The following is a 16,877-nucleotide window of genomic DNA, read 5'->3' on the forward strand; positions in this document are numbered from 1 at the left end:
AGCAGCTAAATGGATGGAAAAACACGACCATCTTGTAGGCAGGAAACAAATTAATTGAAGGCAAAGCTTGTTTTAGTAGTTTGGATCTTTGGAGGGCTGCTTTAAAAGCAAAGGCTGGGGTTTGCCTGGAGGAAGCTTAGGATGTGCATTAGTGGGTAGCCCAAGGGAAAACAAAGCTTGGCAGCTGCAGACAGAGCAAAGCAAATGCAGAGGCGCCAGCCTTCGTAGCTCAAGCTCTGGAAAACTTAAGCCACGTCTGAGCTCTGAACCAGAGCTCGTTCAGAACACTGCATTCAGATCCGGGTTGCTCCCACAAAGCATGGCTTTGCTTTCCCTCCCCTCAACCACAGCCATCCTCCCTAAACACCACCCGGCTACAAGAGAGGCAAGGCAAGAAACACCTCCTGGATTTGCATCTAAACCCTGAACTGCAGCATGTGCTTCTCTCTCTCTCTTCCTCACCTGAGTGTTCTGTGCAGACTCGAGTAAGGTCTGCAGCTTTGAGATGGGAAAAGCAGTTGAGGACAAGAATACACAGCCAAGCCCCCTATACAAGGACAAGGGAAGCAACGTTCATCTCCACCACATACCCTACATGCTTTGATTCAGCACTGCTGCCTTTTGGGGAGCTGACGTGCTATTTTTGGAGCTGAGTTACAGGACACTGAGCCTCCCCAGGAGCTGGGATCTGCTTACCTTACATGTAGTTCAGACCACTGTGACTCCTGGCTGTGTCCCAGAAACGCAGCCTTAAAGAGGAGTTAGGGGAAAAAAAAAAAAGAGGCAGTGCAGCTCCTAAGGAGTTATTCCTGTGCCAGAACAGTAGGATGACTGTCCTGAATGCTCAACAATACCCACTGCAGAGCTAGGTGAAATTTCACCCCTTCAATTTCAAGGCAATGAATACAAAAATCACACTTTCCAAACTACATTTCACCTTATTTACTCCCCTCCCTCCCCCCCCCAACAAGAAATAGAAGCATTTCATACCCCTTAACTGATTAATGCTGTCTATATAACAATCATTACAAGGATGTACGGAGAAAACCCTGCCCGTCAACCTACCCTACAAATTACCATCGCAACAAACGCATCTGAAGACCAATAAAACGAAGCTTTCAAGTTAACCAGATGTTTATTTTCATCTATTTAGGTGGAGAGATTGTTCCAGTACATAAAGCAACGAGGTCACATACGGGTGATGGAATCATTTCGTATTCAAGCAGGGCAGGTTCCACTGAGTTGCTTCATTTCTTCCACTCGTTCTTCTCATAATCCCACTGGGCAGAGATGCCCTCCACGGGATTAATTCGCATGTCCAACATTCTCTTTGTCTGCATTGACAGCCACTCATCAGAGAAGGTGTGCGGAATAGGGCCGTACACTGCAATTGAGAACAGAACAGAATTACACCACAACACTAAGTTAACAGCTCAGAAACAGAGGTACAAGTTTCATGACCAGAAAGCCTTTCCCCCTGAAGCAAACAGTGCTGATCATATGTGCACCATCACCTGTTCAAACCTAAGCTCCCCAAATCAAGTTTTTGAAGCATTCAGCTTAGCAGATTCTGATTCTCTACTAGTTTTGCTCATCAGCCAAGCAAACAGCTCTCTCTGAGCTTCCACCGCAAGTAGATGAAACCTCAAGATGGAGAGCAGCTCATTCAGCTGCACGCTTTGCCTCGTGGCAGCTGGAGGGCTCCCTCGAGGTAGGATCTTTAGCTGGGAAGGAAGCCAAGCGTGGCAGAAACCCAAATGTTTATGACCAAGAAGGCAGCAAGCTTTTGCAACAGCAGGTTGCACAGAGAGGGAAAGCTCTGGGATCATCAACACTGCTATTCTTTCCCCTCCCTTTCCTCCAAAATTCTCTCCAGTAACTTTACCTTCTCCACAAGCCAACTTCCTGAAAACTTACGCTTCCTACCTGCTTACATCTATTCAGTCTCAACTCCAGAATGGAGTTTTCAGCAGCTAAAAACAGCAACTGCCACGTGGTCCCCAGGATGGCTGTTCCACACAGCATTTTGAAATGGAGCAATCTGGGGAGAACTTCCTGATTTCACATCAGATCTCAACTGACCTCTCAGATTCGGGGGGGAACACCATTCAGCGTTTACTTACTATACATTTTCTGCCAAATGAGGATGAGGCCAGATACGCCAAGAAAGAAGAGCACTCCACCAAGGACAGTCTTCCACTCATTTGTCCCTTTGTTCATTTCTGCATAGCTCTCATTGAATTTGATACGGTACACTGAAAGAAAGGAAACATTAAGCATCAAGTAGTTTCTTTTCCACTTTTCATTCAACTTGCAGGCAACACATCACTTGCTAGAGGCAAACCAAAGCTTAAAAGCTGTATGAAATGGAAGAGATGTTAAAATATCTTCCAAATTAGCTGGCCTCCTCCACGCCAAGACCAATGCATTTGTGCCAAAGGAAATGAATTGCATTTCACCTCCCCCTCATGAGCAAAGACAACATTACTCTCCATTTTATATGTGACTGTAAAGTTGTGCAAAGGTTGCATAATAGAACTGAGAGAAGAAGTAATGGAGCTTTCCTTCCCTCCCTCCAATTCCCAGTATTACTATTTACCATAAAGCTCCTTAACACAAAGGGTTTGAATGGGAATGCTTATATTTAAAAGGCTTCTCACAGCTTTGCCAACAAGACCCACATCTCATGAAGCTCAAAGCAGCATTTGATTTGGAAAGTGCTTATGAATATTTGAGAGGGCTTTACATCTTCCTGCTTCGACACTGGTGGACACTGTGCTCTTAGCAGATCCCATAAAACAGGTTCTCACTTGCACAATGTGATGACTGTTAGAAAGATGACAGTTATCTGCAAGTCAAAACACCTGCTCGGCACTTTAAGCAGCTGAAATTTGGGGATGCCAAGGTCAATAACAGCTAAATATATAGGGCTCAATTTACTCAGCTTGACTAATTAAATACTGTTGATTCTAATTCAGAATACTGGTTATAACTGGCTTTTCTCAGAGAAGACAGGCTCTTTGCTAAGCCTGACCCACAGTTAACTAAATACCTTCTGTCCAATGCACTGCATGACCTCAGGCACATAACAGAGACCAAAAGGCATATCTAACTTTTTGTAATAGCAGTAAGAACACAAGCCACACAAATCACTGATCTCCACTTGTGCTCCACCATAATTAACAGAGCTCTCTCATGGTTCAAGTCTCTGCCCACAGAGCCACTAAGTAAAGCAGGGCTTAGCAGCAGCTTAGAGCCACCTTCTTTGAATGTCTTTCTAGTAAGTCATCAGTAATGAACACGCAACAGATTAGGTCTCATTATTGCTAGCTGTAAGGTTACTCAGAGGCTTACATTCAACTTTCTCATCAACGGACAAAGCGGTCCAAGATGCCTTTTCCTTTTCTTTCAGAGCCTTCTGCTGAGCAGAGAGTTCCTTTACAAAGGCCACTTCTGGCAGGGGAACATCACGGCGATCAACGTATGCTGGATGGCTGAAATCGTCTGCTTTGACAACACCAGCTGTGTTTGGGCACAGAAAAGACAAACTCAAGCTTCTGCCTCCTGCACAAACATCTCTTACTGGTTACAATACAAACAAAAGGCCAACGGTGCAGTTAACACATGAGAGCAGTTAAGAAATCATGAGGGGGGAAAAAAAAAGACTTCTGGCCAAAACCTTCATCACTGAGAAAGACAGAAGAGAGAAACTACTTAAAATGGGTCCAATTTTTAGAATAAAAGAACCAAGTAGCTATGATTCTATGGATCTAGTCAAAAGGTAACATCCAAAATGGCTTTAAACTATTAATCTCCAAGCCAGTTTTGTTTCTAGCCGTCATACTGATTCCCTTCTCAGTACACAGAAGTCCTCTACACTTCTCCATCCCAGTCTCCACCTGGCCCACTGCTCCTCATCAGTTAACCCCATCGCCACCTCTGCAATGCCATCTGCTGGCAGAGGTGCTGCCAGGCTGAGAAACCAGCCTTGCCAGCCCCTCTATGCTGCATCCTTCCTTACCCATGCCTGAGCTGCAGCAGGTACACAGAAAACGTCACAGGAAGAGCATTCAAAATAGCAATTTCTGCAAGAACATGTAATGCCAAAGAGCTGTCTCCAGGAGACAACATCACAGACTCAGAATTACTGAGCCACTCTATATTATACACATCTTCTGGACAAGCTTCATGCTGTCTCCTACAGCTGTAAGGGGATACATCACTAATATATCTAACAACATAATTAACCACTGCAATTCCCTTGCTACTGGGAACCAGCCTGCAGCTGGGAAAAAGCTATCCTCCTCAGCTTTAAGGATCTTAATAGTTGCATCCTTCCTCTCAAACACCACTTTCATCGTCCTTACTAAAACCAAAGCAGTGCCACCTACCATGCCCATGTGCCCTCACACAGATGGAGGTGGAAAGGGCTCTTCTCCCAATGAGGCTGAATGCTCTTGAAGCCAACATCCTGCCAGGACAGAACAACAACAGGTAAATAAATCACTGTCACGTGAAGACAATAAAAGCATGAAGTGGAAATAACACCCCTCAGTGTTACTGCCTATGGGCTTCCTGCCTCTATTCTGAAGGACAGGGCAAGCTGCTCCAAGCTTTACAGTAGCACCACACCAGCTGAGCTGTGCAACGCATCCCGTTTTCCAGCAGTCTCCATCACTGTGCTCAGTCCAGCCACGCAAGATGCCCTAAGCAGCACAGTGCTGGTGGTGGGGAGCCCCAGGCCGGGCCTGTGAGCACCTCACAGAGCAGTGGAGCTGCAGCACCAGGCAACAGATGCTCAATAATGGTTTCTAAGAACGTTTCCTGCTCCAGGCTATGGATTTCTCACGGGTTTCAGCATAAAAGCCCACACACCCCCGCAGCACCGCCGAGCCAGAAGTGCACCTCTGCCCTTGAGCTGTTGCTCAACCCCCAGTGCGGCGGGGACACCGCGTGACATGACGTCATATCGCCGATATGACGTCATCAAGCAACACCGAGACCCCTTCGAGAAGCGGCGGGCCGCCCTCAGCGCGCGGTCGTCGGGACGGGGCCGACGCGGCGGCGGCGGCAAGCGGTGCCCCACGTACCCTGGGCGTCCCCGCTGTTCCCCTAGGCCCTCCCGGTGTCCCTTAGGCCCTCCCCCGGCTCCCCGCGGCCTCGCAGCCCGACGACCTGCCGACCGTCCTCTACGCCGGGCTTCCACCGGAAGGAGCCGCCGGCCGGAAGCGCAGAGCACGCCGGAACTCCGCACAGGAGAACGAGAGCGGCGCTGGTGGTGTACTCTCCCTCCGCCGCGAGGGCTGATGGGATGCGGGAGGACCGCCGCCCGGCTTCTACGACAGCGTGGCGGGCGCGCTTTACGGCAAGCGGCTGTCTGCGGGACGGCGGCGGGCGCGCTTTACGGCAGGCGGTGAGCTGAGGGAAGGCGGCAGGCTCTGAGGAGCGGCTGTGCTTCGCGGGACCGTCAGGATGAAGCTGACCACCCAGGCTTACTGCAAGATGGTGCTGCACGGCGCCAAGTACCCCCACTGCGCCGTGAATGGGCTACTGGTGGCCGAGCGGCCGCCGGGGAGCCGGGGCCGAGAGCAGGCCGGGCCGCCTTCGCTGTTCGTCGACTGCATCCCGCTGTTCCACGGCACCCTGGCGCTGGCTCCGATGCTGGAGGTGGCCCTCACGCTGGTACGGCCTTGGCTGGGGGGCCTGGGAGGGGCTTCAGCCTGAGAGGGAGAACGGTGGGGATGTAGTGCAGTCAGGCCTGTGCTGCTCATAGCAAAATGAGCGAGAGAACCGAGTTTCTGAAGTGGAGAGAGCCCTGAGGGCTGCCCGCTGTGCTCTTACATCTGCAGAGCTTCTCTGTGCATGGCTTTGGCTAGCTGAGTCTGTGTGGGGAGCCTGCTGTTTTTATTGTGGTGTTAATGCTGGGAGAAATGAAGGGCTCTATTCTGCAGCAGAAAGGGCTTTTCCCTCCTTACCTTTAAGCAGCATCACCTGACTGGACAAGGGTGTGCTTACCTCAAAGTAAGAGCGTGTAGATGTACATAAGTATACATGTTTTAATTCATTTTTGTAAAGTTTCCCCCCTTAGAGCAGCAATTAGCTTAAACAGGAAAAGAAAATGAAGTCTCTTCATGCTGCACACCTGGTGAAATCTCATCTTGTGTGTCACTCTCCATCTCTTATCTCTCCTGGGCAAAGTGAGGGCAAGTTCACCCATGGCAGAGCTGCATGCAGCCACAGTCTCTTACAGTAGTACCCTGCAGCTTGCGTGCTGCTGTGGGATAATCCCTCATAGAATCATTAAGTCTGAGAGACCACCAAGTCCACCCCAAGCCATCCCACGGTGCCCACTGCATCCTTCAGTGCCACATCCTCCACTGTTCTGGAGCACCTCCAGGAACAGTGAACCCACCATTCCATTCCCCTATGCCAGTGCCCAACTACTCTTTCTGAGAAGAAACTGTGCCTAATATCTAACCTGAACCTCCCCTGGCACAGCTCTTCCACCACATCAGCAGCACTTCCCACATTACAGTTCTCAGCCTCACCTCACAAGTCACGAAGACCAGGAGCTGTCCTGGATTGTTGCTCCTTTCCACCTGGCACTTTAGGACAGTTCCTTTGTCAACAGCAGGAGCCAGAGGGAATGAAATGTGCTTGGATTTCATCTGAATGGGGATTTGTGGTGGGCTGGTGCCATGTGAAGCTGGCAACAGGGTAATGGTTCAGTGCCTTTGCTGTATGCATCATCACCATACAACTGAGGTTCATGCATGATTTCAGCTGCAGGTTTTCTTACCCATTTTGAGACACATTATTAGCTGCAGAAAACTCATACCTCACTGATACCAGTAAGTTTAACTAGGTTTTGATTCACATTCACTTCCAGACCTAAACATTTCCCTCAGTTTAATAGATTACTTCATCAAAAGGTACTTACTTGTAAATAAATTATTGCTTTCTCTGACTGCAGTTATGTCAAGGAAGTGTTCAGATGTTTTTGGATTTGAGTAAATACAGTCCTGAGGCATTGGAATGCAGGCATGGTCTGAGTCCTGGCCATAGTGGTTTGCCATATGGCTGTAGAGCATACCAAACCTGGCAGTCTCAAACAGGTCTACACTAGTATAACAACATAAGAGTAACTCAAGAGCATATGCTGCTGGTGTAGTCATTATCTGCTGTCTCCACTTAACATTTTCACTGTTAATTCCTGGGAAAACACAATAATTCTGCTTATAAATGCTTTAATATAGGGATCATCTTTACCTTTTCGAACCAGGATAAATTTGTTTGTCCTGTAGGAACAAATAATTGCAAGCTCCTAATGAAGTACTGAATAAGATATGTGGTATGTTTGAAATCTGTAGAGGGTTTGTCTTTAAAACAATTCTTTCTACAGGATTTGGGGCAGTGAACTTCTACAAACTCATAGCAATTGGACAAATCAATAGAGTAGGAAAGGCGTTACAATAAAGGTGTGATGACAGAAGGGCCAGCATGATAGAAAGGTGCTATAAAGGAAGAGAAGATTACTCACCCACATCAGAAGATCCCAGGTTCACAAGGGAAAACTTCACCAAGGAGGGATCTCCAGGAAGAGATCCTTCTCCAGTGGCAGTCAGCCCTTAAATGAGGTCTAGGAGAGGTGCAGCCAGGATCCACCCCTTCTGGTCCTACAGATGAATTGCCTCCACCTGTGCTCCCAGGGCTCCCAGGGGTCCGTACCCCAGGTGCTCCATCAGTTCAGATTCAGCAGCTCCTATACAAACCTTTAGGCCTTCAGTGAAGTACTCTGGCTTAGATCTTCCTGTAGGATCTGGTTATTATGAAATAAATCCTGTTTCTTGCAGCATCTGAAATATATTGCCACATCTGTAGTAACCAGCATATGAAATCATTATGGAACCAAAGGAATAGCATGGCCTTAAGTGTTTGCTTGTTGTTTTTGATACAAAAAGGCAAAGATGGGGAACCCTTTGATATTTCCCACGTTAATTAGGACTTAATAAAACGTGTTGCAGTTTGCAGTCACATCTGATGGCTCCTATGACGCTTGGCAGCCTTGGAATACATTGTTTGAAAAGAGCCCATGGCCTTTTTCTCCCCTCCTTTAGTTAAACAAAGGCAAAGGTGTCAATAAATGCTAGCAGAGCAGCTATAAAAGTGAGCATTTATCGTTGTGATGCTGAGAAGGAGGGCTTTCTTGCCTGTTCTGTGCAGTGTAACACACGATGGCTGAATAAATCAGTGAGATTAGCATAGCTGGAAATCAGTGTTTGTAACTAAGCACCTCTGTTCCAAAAGGACTGAGAAGCTGTGGCAGGTTTTGGTGGGTCCTGGTTCTCTTCCAGGTCGGTTGCTGCTGTTGCTGGTCAAGTCTGTGCACTGCTGAGCTAGAACCAGATCCATAAGTTGGATCTGCTCATCTCTGACCCGAGTTCTCCTATAACTGATGGAAAGAGTAGGCTCCAGATCTAATGTGAACATAACAGAACACAGTGTACACCTGCCCACAGACTTACAGCTTCTGCAAGTCCGAGTGCTGCTTTAGAGCAGTCTGGGTACAAACAATCAGCAGAAGTAGCTTGTATTAAACACCTCTGGTTGAGATTGGTTGGAACTTGCAGGTGAAAACACAACTGTAAGTCCAGGAAGGTGTTTCTGGGGGGTGTTGTTTTGGTTTGGTTTGGGGTTTTATTTCAGAAGCAGTTTTTAATTACCACTGAGGGGACTGAGAACTCAACAAGTCTTATTTCGAAGGCAAAGCCAAAGCTAATGTAGGGCTAGGGTCTTTAGTTTTTAAAACAACCAGTTATTGCTGTTATTTATTACATCCTCATGCCTGGGCTTGTGGCTTTAATGCCAAGCTTTCACCCCGCTACGAATTAAAACCATCATTCTAAACCCTCCAAATGGGTTCATAATTGAAACAGCAGTTGACCCTCAGCTGCAGCACAGCCCCGTCGCCTTCATTTTACTGTGTAAATCCATGCCATCCCTTGTAGAGGAGGGATTATTCACGTGGCTTTTTTGTTTATGCAGTCTGATACTGTAATTATTGCTAAAAATGAGATTGATTTGACTTAGAGGATGCCACGGGTCAGCATCAGATATGATTTGGGAATCCATTTTAATATAGCTGTAGAGGGGTTTTTTTTTGATGCGTGCTCCCTAGGGACAGCAAAGGAACATTCTAGCTGCTTTCTGTGTTTCACATGTTTCTCTGTGTTATCCTGGCTCAGCATCCTCAGTTACAAGGAAAAGCCCTTGTAGGTGAGCTCTTAGAGAAGAGCAATTGTACTGCAAAAGCCTGTTTGTGCGGGTTAGAGAAAGTGCTAAGAGCCACAGCCTTTTCCTGCCTTTATGTTTACCTTTCACTTCAAGCTTTATTTGCTAATTAGCTAAATAATGCTTACGCTCTAACCTGGAAATGTTGCATGAGAGATGAAATCAGCAGTCTGTTTGTGAAGTGGCACTACAGTCTGCACACCGAACACCTCCTGACTTCCCTCTGTTGCCCCCAGTGGTGGTGGGGAAGAGCCACTCTCCCCCCCATGCAGTGAGTCCTGGCATTCGAACGTGGGGCAGGCTGTGACTGAGACAGCTTCTTGTGCTTCTGCTCCATTTGGTCCCTGCTTTCCATCATCCCCCAAATGTTCAGTTCTGTTTCTCTGTCCTAGTTCAGTGGTTAAAACTGCACGTGTGTGCACACAAATGTGTATATGAGCAGAAGCAACGGCAAAGGCATTGTCACATTTCACTTGTCGTTTTATTCACAGCCAGATACAGGATTTCCTTCTCATCTTTTTTTTTTCCCCCCCAAGCTTAATTGTTCCAATTACTCTTTCAGATTGACTCTTGGTGCAAGGAGAATAGCTACGTGATAGCTGGATATTACCAGGCAAATGAACGCGTGAAAGATGCCAGGTGTGTTGGTGCAATATTTCCTTCTGTTTGCTCTTTTCTGGTGTACTTTGTACTCTGCCAGCAAAAATCATCCGCATAAATCGGGCGTGTTGATTAACTTTGACAACTGTCATCTGCTTTCATATTGTCTTCATGGTGCTGGTGGGTATGGCCTTTGTTCAGGTGCAGAAACCTCAGGCTTTCCAGAATCACTCTTCTGTAGTGGATACTATAAAAGGCCGGTATTTGAATGGCTGCCAGCCAGTTTAATTACAGTTGTCAGGGATATAGCCAAAATTTGCAGGCGTGTTTGCTTGTGCTGTAAATATCTTACAAGCTCAAGCGACTCTAAATAGCTGTTGGAAAGTCTTTTAGAAGTGACCTAACTCTTACTAGTAACACTGCTTAATTGTCACTGTTGAAGTTCTACTGAAGGAAATTCTGACATGGCAAAGGGTCACTCTTGAAATGTAGAACAATGTCAGTCAAGCAGAGATCCTTTTTTTTATTGTTTTCCCCAGGAATGGTCTTTTCTTTCTCCCCTTCCCCCTGCTAGCTAACTCCAATTATGAAATTAACAGTAAAGTGGCCTCTGATGTGTATGTATATCACATATTTTCCCTGTATACATGAGACAAACCTGGCATCAAGGCTACTGAGGTTATATCAGACTTGTTTCAAGTCTGTTGCCACTGTGGTTTGAAAGACTGTCATGGGTTTGTTTCTTCCAACCCCAAGACTTCATCTCTGGCACCGTGTAGAGATTGCAATCTTTGAAACAGAGTAAAGGCTTCCCTTTAGAAGAAGTCTGGTTCTGTAGAGCAGCTGGGCAGTGAGCGAGCTCAGGCACAGTGGGAAGCACTCGGGTGGAATACCTTTGTGGAATGCCTGTCTGGGCACAGGCAGCTGTGGTTCTTGGTCTGGCAGAGGGAAGTAGGAGACCACAACACTTTGGTTCTGCATACAGCCTGCAGTGAGTGTTTTGCTACTCAGAAATGCACTGCCTAAACATAGACCGTGTGCTGGAGAGAGAAGGTGGGGCTTTCTTGGCTTTCTGTTTTCAATCGAGTGTAACATCAACGTGATGCCTCGTTCCTGTTTGTTAGCAAGCTCTGTAGTTTTCACAACCCTTTAAACATATTTCCTGCTGTTTAAGCTGTTTTTAAGCTTGTATTTAAATCCAAATAACACAATTATTTTTACCTTCTGCTGCAGTCCAACCCAGGTTGCTGAGAAGGTGGCTTCCCGAATTGCAGAGGGCTTTAACGATACAGCACTCATAATGGTAAACTACTTCATTTTCCCCCTTTCTGCATCGTTAATCCTATGACCATGACCCCGGACTAAATGCCATTCTCTGGATCTTTAACAGTGAGGTAACCAATTTGCTCTTTCCCCACGTGCTCTGGGGAGGAGATGCAGTGATGTGTAGCCTATGTAGTTCATAGGAACTGCCCGTGGTTAGCTCTTTTATCTCAGAGGAAGTGGTGACCTTCCCTGTTGGAGGTTTGAACAAAGGCAGTGCACTTACTGTGATGGACTCTTTTCTGTAACTAAAATTTTTGTCTCATATAGAATCATAGAATGGTTGGGGTTGGAAGGGACCTTTAAGATCATACATGAAACGAGTGGAGCCACCAAGAGCGTTGGTGGCTTAACCATGGAAAAGTTGTCTCATGTGAAGGTAGAACAGTGGATGAATTGGTATAAGGTGCCCTGTTAGTAATTCCTTTCTTAATTTCATCTCTTTACTTGGGATTTGGAGAAGGCTAAGATGGTGTTTTTCTGTGGCACACCAGGTTGATAACACCAAGTTCACAATGGAGTGCTTGGAACCTGCCATTCACGTGTATGAGCTTCACGAGAACAAGTGGAGGTGCAAAGACCCACACGTGTGAGTAAACACGAGAGCTTATTCATTTGAACAGTGGGGAGGAATGGCCCTCAGTGGAGGAGGTGATGGAGATTTCCTTTGTGATTGTTATTAATTAGTGGTTATCTCGCTTCCTAGTGATTTTTGTGAAGATTGGAGTGAAGCTCAGAGAATTGCTGCATCTCTCCTGGACAGCAAGTCCTATGAAACGCTCGTGGATTTTGATAACCACCTGGATGATATCCGGAACGACTGGACAAACCCAGAGATCAACAAAGCTGTCCTCCACCTGTGTTAGAGGGGTTCCTACTGACTCACTTACGGGCATTCCCACTACGTACTGAAGAGACAAAGATGCTATTTTTGAATGTAAATAGAATAACATTCAGTACCTGGTGTGGAAAGCTGGAGGATTAAGAGCGACACATCACGTTGCCAAGGGTGATGTGCCCATAAGCTGTTGAATCCTTGTCATGAGATTCATTGGAAGAACTTCACACCGTCAGTTCCAGCTGTCCCTGTGGATGCCTTCCCAGTTGCAGTGAATGTTGCTATTCCTTCAAAACCAGAACTGCTCCTGCTTATTCCCCTTGTTCATACCACAAAGATTTGACTAAGCTTTTGTACTCTGGAGAGAATAATTTTTAAAGATTTATGGAAAATAGCTTTCAAAAAAAGAAAAAAAAATCAGTTTTGTCCTCAGATGAGGTATTTTGAGGCCAAATATATACACAAAATCGAAGGTTAACTGTTTCAGGGGTTTTTTGGCCTGGCTGGAAATGGCCTTTTGTCACTGCAGCAAAATGCATACTGCTGAGGATGATGTGCCATGCTCAGGTGTCACCTGATTTGCAGTGGCTTTGCATGACACAGCTACAGAAAATGCATTAAGGCTGTATTCCCAAATGCTACAGTCATTTCTGCTGACCCTGGATATACAACCATAGTTACTGCCTGGAGAAGTTAAACACAAAGTAAAATCAGATGCTCACCTTTTTTTGTTTGTTTTGATTTGAAGCCTGAAATAACAGTATTGAATGAAAGTTCTAAAACCATTTTAAGACTATGAAAGGAGAGAGTAAAATATAATACTACTTCTATGCAGATTTTTTTTCTGTCTGTCTTTTAAACAGTTCTGATTTTCAGCTGGTATTCATTTAAGTAAGCCTGAAAAGTATCTCTGAGTTAAATGTCAGAGTATGTCTGTATCAAGCAGTCCAGATTGCACTCTTGCTCAGCTTTTATCTGTCTTTCTCATTCCTGCTTGTTTCTAAGAGTAAGTTCAGTGGGCAGTGAGGAGGCTTTGTAGCACTGTTTCCTCCTATTTTCGGATGGAGATGAAGATTTGAACTCAGTGGCTTTGTTTGCCTGCCTGCCATGCAGTAGTAAGGTGTGATGGGCTTTACAAGAGGCATTGGCACGTTGTCAGCAGTCTTTCCAAATCACAAGCCTGATATGCTGGCAGGAAAGGAAGAGAATACATACCTAGCTCAGAAGCAGAAAGATGAGCATGTTTTGGTGCCTTATGCTTATATACACAGCCACGACTGTATTTAAAACACTGAAACAACAAATCCTGGAAGCAGCAGTGATCCAGCAGTGTACGTCTGAAGGAAGCCCTGCAGATCACACTGCAGGATGAGGACTGTTGTCTTCCTTTGCAAACATCTCCTGAAGTCTGCCCCGTTGTTGCAGTGGCAGGTGGTGCCCTAGCAAGATACCTAGCTATGTGGGATGGTTAACCAATGCTGCAGTGCAAGCTGAGCCACAGGATATCCATCTCTCATTCTCTAGATGTCATAATCAAGCTTTGATTGTATATATGCTAATACAGGCTAATCTTGCATATACTCCCCCTTCGCCCTCTTAAGGCAAAGCAAAATGTACATCATCAGGCTGCAACCTGATGGAAAGGATGAATGCTGCCTGTGACCATCGAGACCCGGTGCTGGAAGGGGAGCTGCTTTTACTGCTTTGTCTTCTGTTTGCTTTCATATGAGATGCTTTGAGTGTTTTGCCACCTGTAAGGACTCAGGCTAGCCTCAAGCAAAAGGGGCAAGCACTGCAGCGCTCAGATCTTATCGCACCTGTCCTATTTGCATTGAAGGTTGGGACAAAAAGCAGTGATTTCATAAAGGCAAGGCGGCCTGGAGCCCCAGTGGCTCTTTGTGGAAGAATGAGGAAGCTGCCAGCTTGGGAAGGCTGTGTTCTTTCCTGCTGATGTCCCCAGCCTACCTGTCAGAACAAATGCTGGTCTCCTGGCTGGCAGGTCCACGGGGTTCTTCAGAGGAACTCAAGGTAACTGCTTTTAAAACTTTTGGGGAAGAAAGCCCGGGGAAGGATTCTACATCTCCACTTTGGAACCACTTTTATGTTTTCTTAGCAGTTAATGACATGCAGGTTGAATTATTTCTTCTTCCCTGATTGGCCAAGATGGAGAGATCTCACCGTCACCCAGAGGGTGGTGACGCACTGAACAGGTTGCCCAAGGAGGCTGTGGATGCCCCATCCCTGCAGGCATTCAAGGCCAGGCTGGATGTGGCTCTGAGCAGCCTGGGCTGCTGGTTGGCGACCCTGCACATAGCAGGGGGTTGGAATAGATGATCACTGTGGTCCTTTTCAACCCAGGCCATTCTGTGGTTCTGTGATTTGCAGATGTGGTGTTTGTCCGGGCATTTAACTCCCAACTCTTCACCTCAGACCTGAGATGCTTGGAAATACATAGATTCCAGTGTGTTGAGGTGTGTTAGAGATGGGTTTTTTTTTTCTGCTTTCGACCTGACATTTCAGAGCAGTAATAGACTCTGCAAGTGCCTGAAAATGCCAGCGCAAAGTACTTGGGTTTCTGAGTGGGAGGACGTATGTTATTCTTTGCAGGATCCACAGGAGCACTAACCTTGAATCCTTCAGTCACAAGGGGGAGAAGCAAAAGGCTTGAGCACGCTTCTTTTATAAAGCCAATTCAGTTTGAAATCAAAGATGGGGTCGATCTGAGGCCCAGGAACACAAGGAGTGCCCCGAGGCAGGCCATGAGCTGCTGTCTGGCCCAGGGCGCTTCCAGCCTTCTGGTAGCAGGTCAGAACCTCCACGCACAGCCCCAGCTTGAGGCATCCAGAAGTGAACAGAGGGTTTGGGAGCCCGGGGGTGTTATTTTCAATGAGATACACGAGCACATCAGAACAACCAGGGAGGGCAGTGGCTGGCTGGGGCTTGGTCTGCTGCATCCGTATTCTCTCTGAGCTCATTGCTGTGTGTGTGTGTGTGTGTATAGGAGCTATTTTTTAACTCAGCAAATGAAACGGTCTGCCGTTGGAAGTTTCCCCCCTCCGATCTGCCAGCTGTGCTGCACGTGGGATATTCCCCCGCCTATGCCAGCGTGAAAACCAGCAGAGCCTTACTACTGAGAGCCAATGGGGCTGTGGAGGCAGATGAGCCGCTCAGCTGGTGGGATGGAGAGGAGGTGACCCCCCGGGAGGTGACCCCCTGCCCTTGGGAGGACCCCAGCTGCGTGGCAGAGATGCACACCGAGGGGAGGTGGCAGTGGCAGATGCAGGAGGCAAACAGGGGTCTGTGTTCCCTGGCTAGAGGCCTAATCCCTGCACTCTGCCACTGCCGTATGTAAAATGCCTTGAGATGCTCAGATGGAGGGCATTGCTGATCCGGGAAGAGCAGGCAAATGCTAATGGAAGAGGCTGTTAGCAGCATGAGCTGCAGCTTGGAAAATGTTCTCCAGGGGAAACGCGCTTAGCCTGCACTTCTGAGCTGCACCTGGGGATTGTGCTGTAATTCAGCCCCTGGAAGAGCAGTGCTAGAGCTGCACACTGCTGCCTGCATGCTGTGGGGAGCTGGGCTGGGTTGGGTGGGCAATGCTGTGAGGTTGCTTCCTTCCCATCCTGCCCGTGCTCCGTTCCTCCAGGCTTTGGTTTGGCTCCTCCGTCAATGCATCTTGCTCCTGTGCTGTGTGCTGTAGTGCCTGCAGCCAGCCCTCCAGGGGCAGGCAGTGATTTCACCGTGCCAAAGTGTCCGCTCCGGGCTCCTTTGATTTTGATTTTCATTGTTTACCATTGCTTTTAGACCGCGTTTTTCACCCAACCTTCCCATCCCAAAGCAAACCCTTGCCTGTGCGTTTCGCCTTGGTTTTGGCTGGCACACTGAGCCCTCGGGGAGGATGGAGGCAGATTGCTGGCTGCGGGATGGAGCTTCCGATAACAGGACTGTGCAAGAGGTGAAATCGTTCCACGTTTGTGTGGCTGTGCAGAGTGCCCCAACTCAGCCCATTCCAGCAGGGCACGCTGCTTTCAAGTCTAGAGGGGCAGAAGGGAGCAAGGCGGGTGCAGCACGCAGCACTGGAGCTGGGTGCAGGAGGGAGCGGTGCCAGGGATGCCCAGGTCTGCTCAGCAGCAGCTCGGGAAGGCTGGAGAAATAATACAGCCCTTCCTAGAAATGCACTGCGGAGCTTAAGAGCAGACCTAATTGAAAAAAAAAAAAAAAAAGAAAGAAAATGTACAGAGGGGATAAAAGGGAAAGCTGGGCTCAGATTAACCTGGAGCTCAGCGAGCCGGGAAGCAGCGGCCAGGTCTCAAAGCCAATTCCCAACCCAGGCCCTGTGTTGTTTGCTGAACCCATGCCCAGCAGGGCAGCACAACGCTCTGGATGTGGTTCTGGCAGCAGAGCCCAGCACGCTCCGGTTCTGTGCTTAAGGTACGTGCTCGCTTTCCGCTTCCCTTCCTGCTCTCTGCAACAGCAGCCGTGCTGCTTCCTGCCTCTCTGCCCAGGGCTGCTGCCATAACCCCAGGGGATTTTGTTTGGGATGCTTTCTCCTCTTCCAAAATGAGCCCGGCTGGTGGCTGAGCCAAAGGGAACCCTATGAACGTGCCCGGGGCTCTGTGTCCCCCCCAGCCCGTGGGGAGGGCTGCAGAAAGGTGCGATTGTGCCTCTCAGGTGTCACCAGCCCAGCTGGAGAAGTGCTCAGCCCGCAGAGCTAACCACAGTTATTTTAGCTCGCTGATGTTGCTGTTCACCTCCCAGCTGCAGCAAGCCTGCTCTTTCAGCTGCTCGCAGGGCCCTGTTTCAGCAACAAACACAACTGCTGCTC

General features: G+C 47.7%; 2 protein-coding genes across 5 annotated transcripts; one reads left to right on the plus strand and one right to left on the minus strand.

Moving 5' to 3' along the window:
* Positions 1–1,116: 1,116 nt before the first annotated feature.
* On the minus strand, positions 1,117–5,209 carry COX4I1 (cytochrome c oxidase subunit 4I1). Of its 4 annotated transcripts, none has more exons than NM_001030577.2 (5): positions 5,176–5,209; positions 4,392–4,471; positions 3,355–3,522; positions 2,124–2,255; positions 1,117–1,384 (listed from the first exon to the last, which is right to left on the minus strand). In NM_001030577.2, the coding sequence occupies exons 2-5, from the start codon at positions 4,468–4,470 to the stop codon at positions 1,248–1,250; spliced, it is 516 nt and encodes a 171-aa protein (NP_001025748.1). In that variant the 5' UTR covers position 4,471; positions 5,176–5,209; the 3' UTR covers positions 1,117–1,247. The 4 variants fall into 4 exon arrangements, with proteins under 4 accessions (NP_001025748.1, XP_015148044.1, XP_040563029.1 ...); XM_015292558.3 differs by having other exon boundaries at positions 5,091–5,209; XM_040707095.2 differs by having other exon boundaries at positions 4,876–5,209.
* Positions 5,210–5,403: 194 nt separating this feature from the next.
* On the plus strand, positions 5,404–12,886 carry EMC8 (ER membrane protein complex subunit 8). The gene is made up of 5 exons (XM_414188.8): positions 5,404–5,682; positions 9,854–9,930; positions 11,125–11,194; positions 11,709–11,803; positions 11,921–12,886. The coding sequence occupies exons 1-5, from the start codon at positions 5,473–5,475 to the stop codon at positions 12,078–12,080; spliced, it is 612 nt and encodes a 203-aa protein (XP_414188.1). The 5' UTR covers positions 5,404–5,472; the 3' UTR covers positions 12,081–12,886.
* The last annotated feature ends 3,991 nt before the right edge of the window (positions 12,887–16,877 follow it).

This window comes from Gallus gallus, chromosome 11, assembly GCF_016699485.2.
Source record: "Gallus gallus isolate bGalGal1 chromosome 11, bGalGal1.mat.broiler.GRCg7b, whole genome shotgun sequence".
In the NCBI taxonomy this organism is placed as follows: Eukaryota; Metazoa; Chordata; class Aves; order Galliformes; family Phasianidae; genus Gallus; species Gallus gallus.

What these genes read in the sequence shown, in the direction of transcription:
- COX4I1 (NM_001030577.2), bottom strand. Translation starts at nt 4,470, where the DNA reads ATGTTGGCTTCAAGAGCATTCAGCCTCATTGGGAGAAGAGCCCTTTCC. An exon ending in CGTTGATGAGAAAGTTGAAT is followed by an intron (nt 2,256 to 3,354) that starts GTAAGCCTCTGA and finishes CCTTTCTTTCAG; the next exon opens with TGTACCGTATCAAATTCAAT. An exon ending in CATTTGGCAGAAAATGTATA is followed by an intron (nt 1,385 to 2,123) that starts GTAAGTAAACGC and finishes TCTCAATTGCAG; the next exon opens with TGTACGGCCCTATTCCGCAC.
- EMC8 (XM_414188.8), top strand. Translation starts at nt 5,473, where the DNA reads ATGAAGCTGACCACCCAGGCTTACTGCAAGATGGTGCTGCACGGCGCC. An exon ending in TGGAGGTGGCCCTCACGCTG is followed by an intron (nt 5,683 to 9,853) that starts GTACGGCCTTGG and finishes TTACTCTTTCAG; the next exon opens with ATTGACTCTTGGTGCAAGGA. An exon ending in AGGTGCAAAGACCCACACGT is followed by an intron (nt 11,804 to 11,920) that starts GTGAGTAAACAC and finishes CTCGCTTCCTAG; the next exon opens with TGATTTTTGTGAAGATTGGA.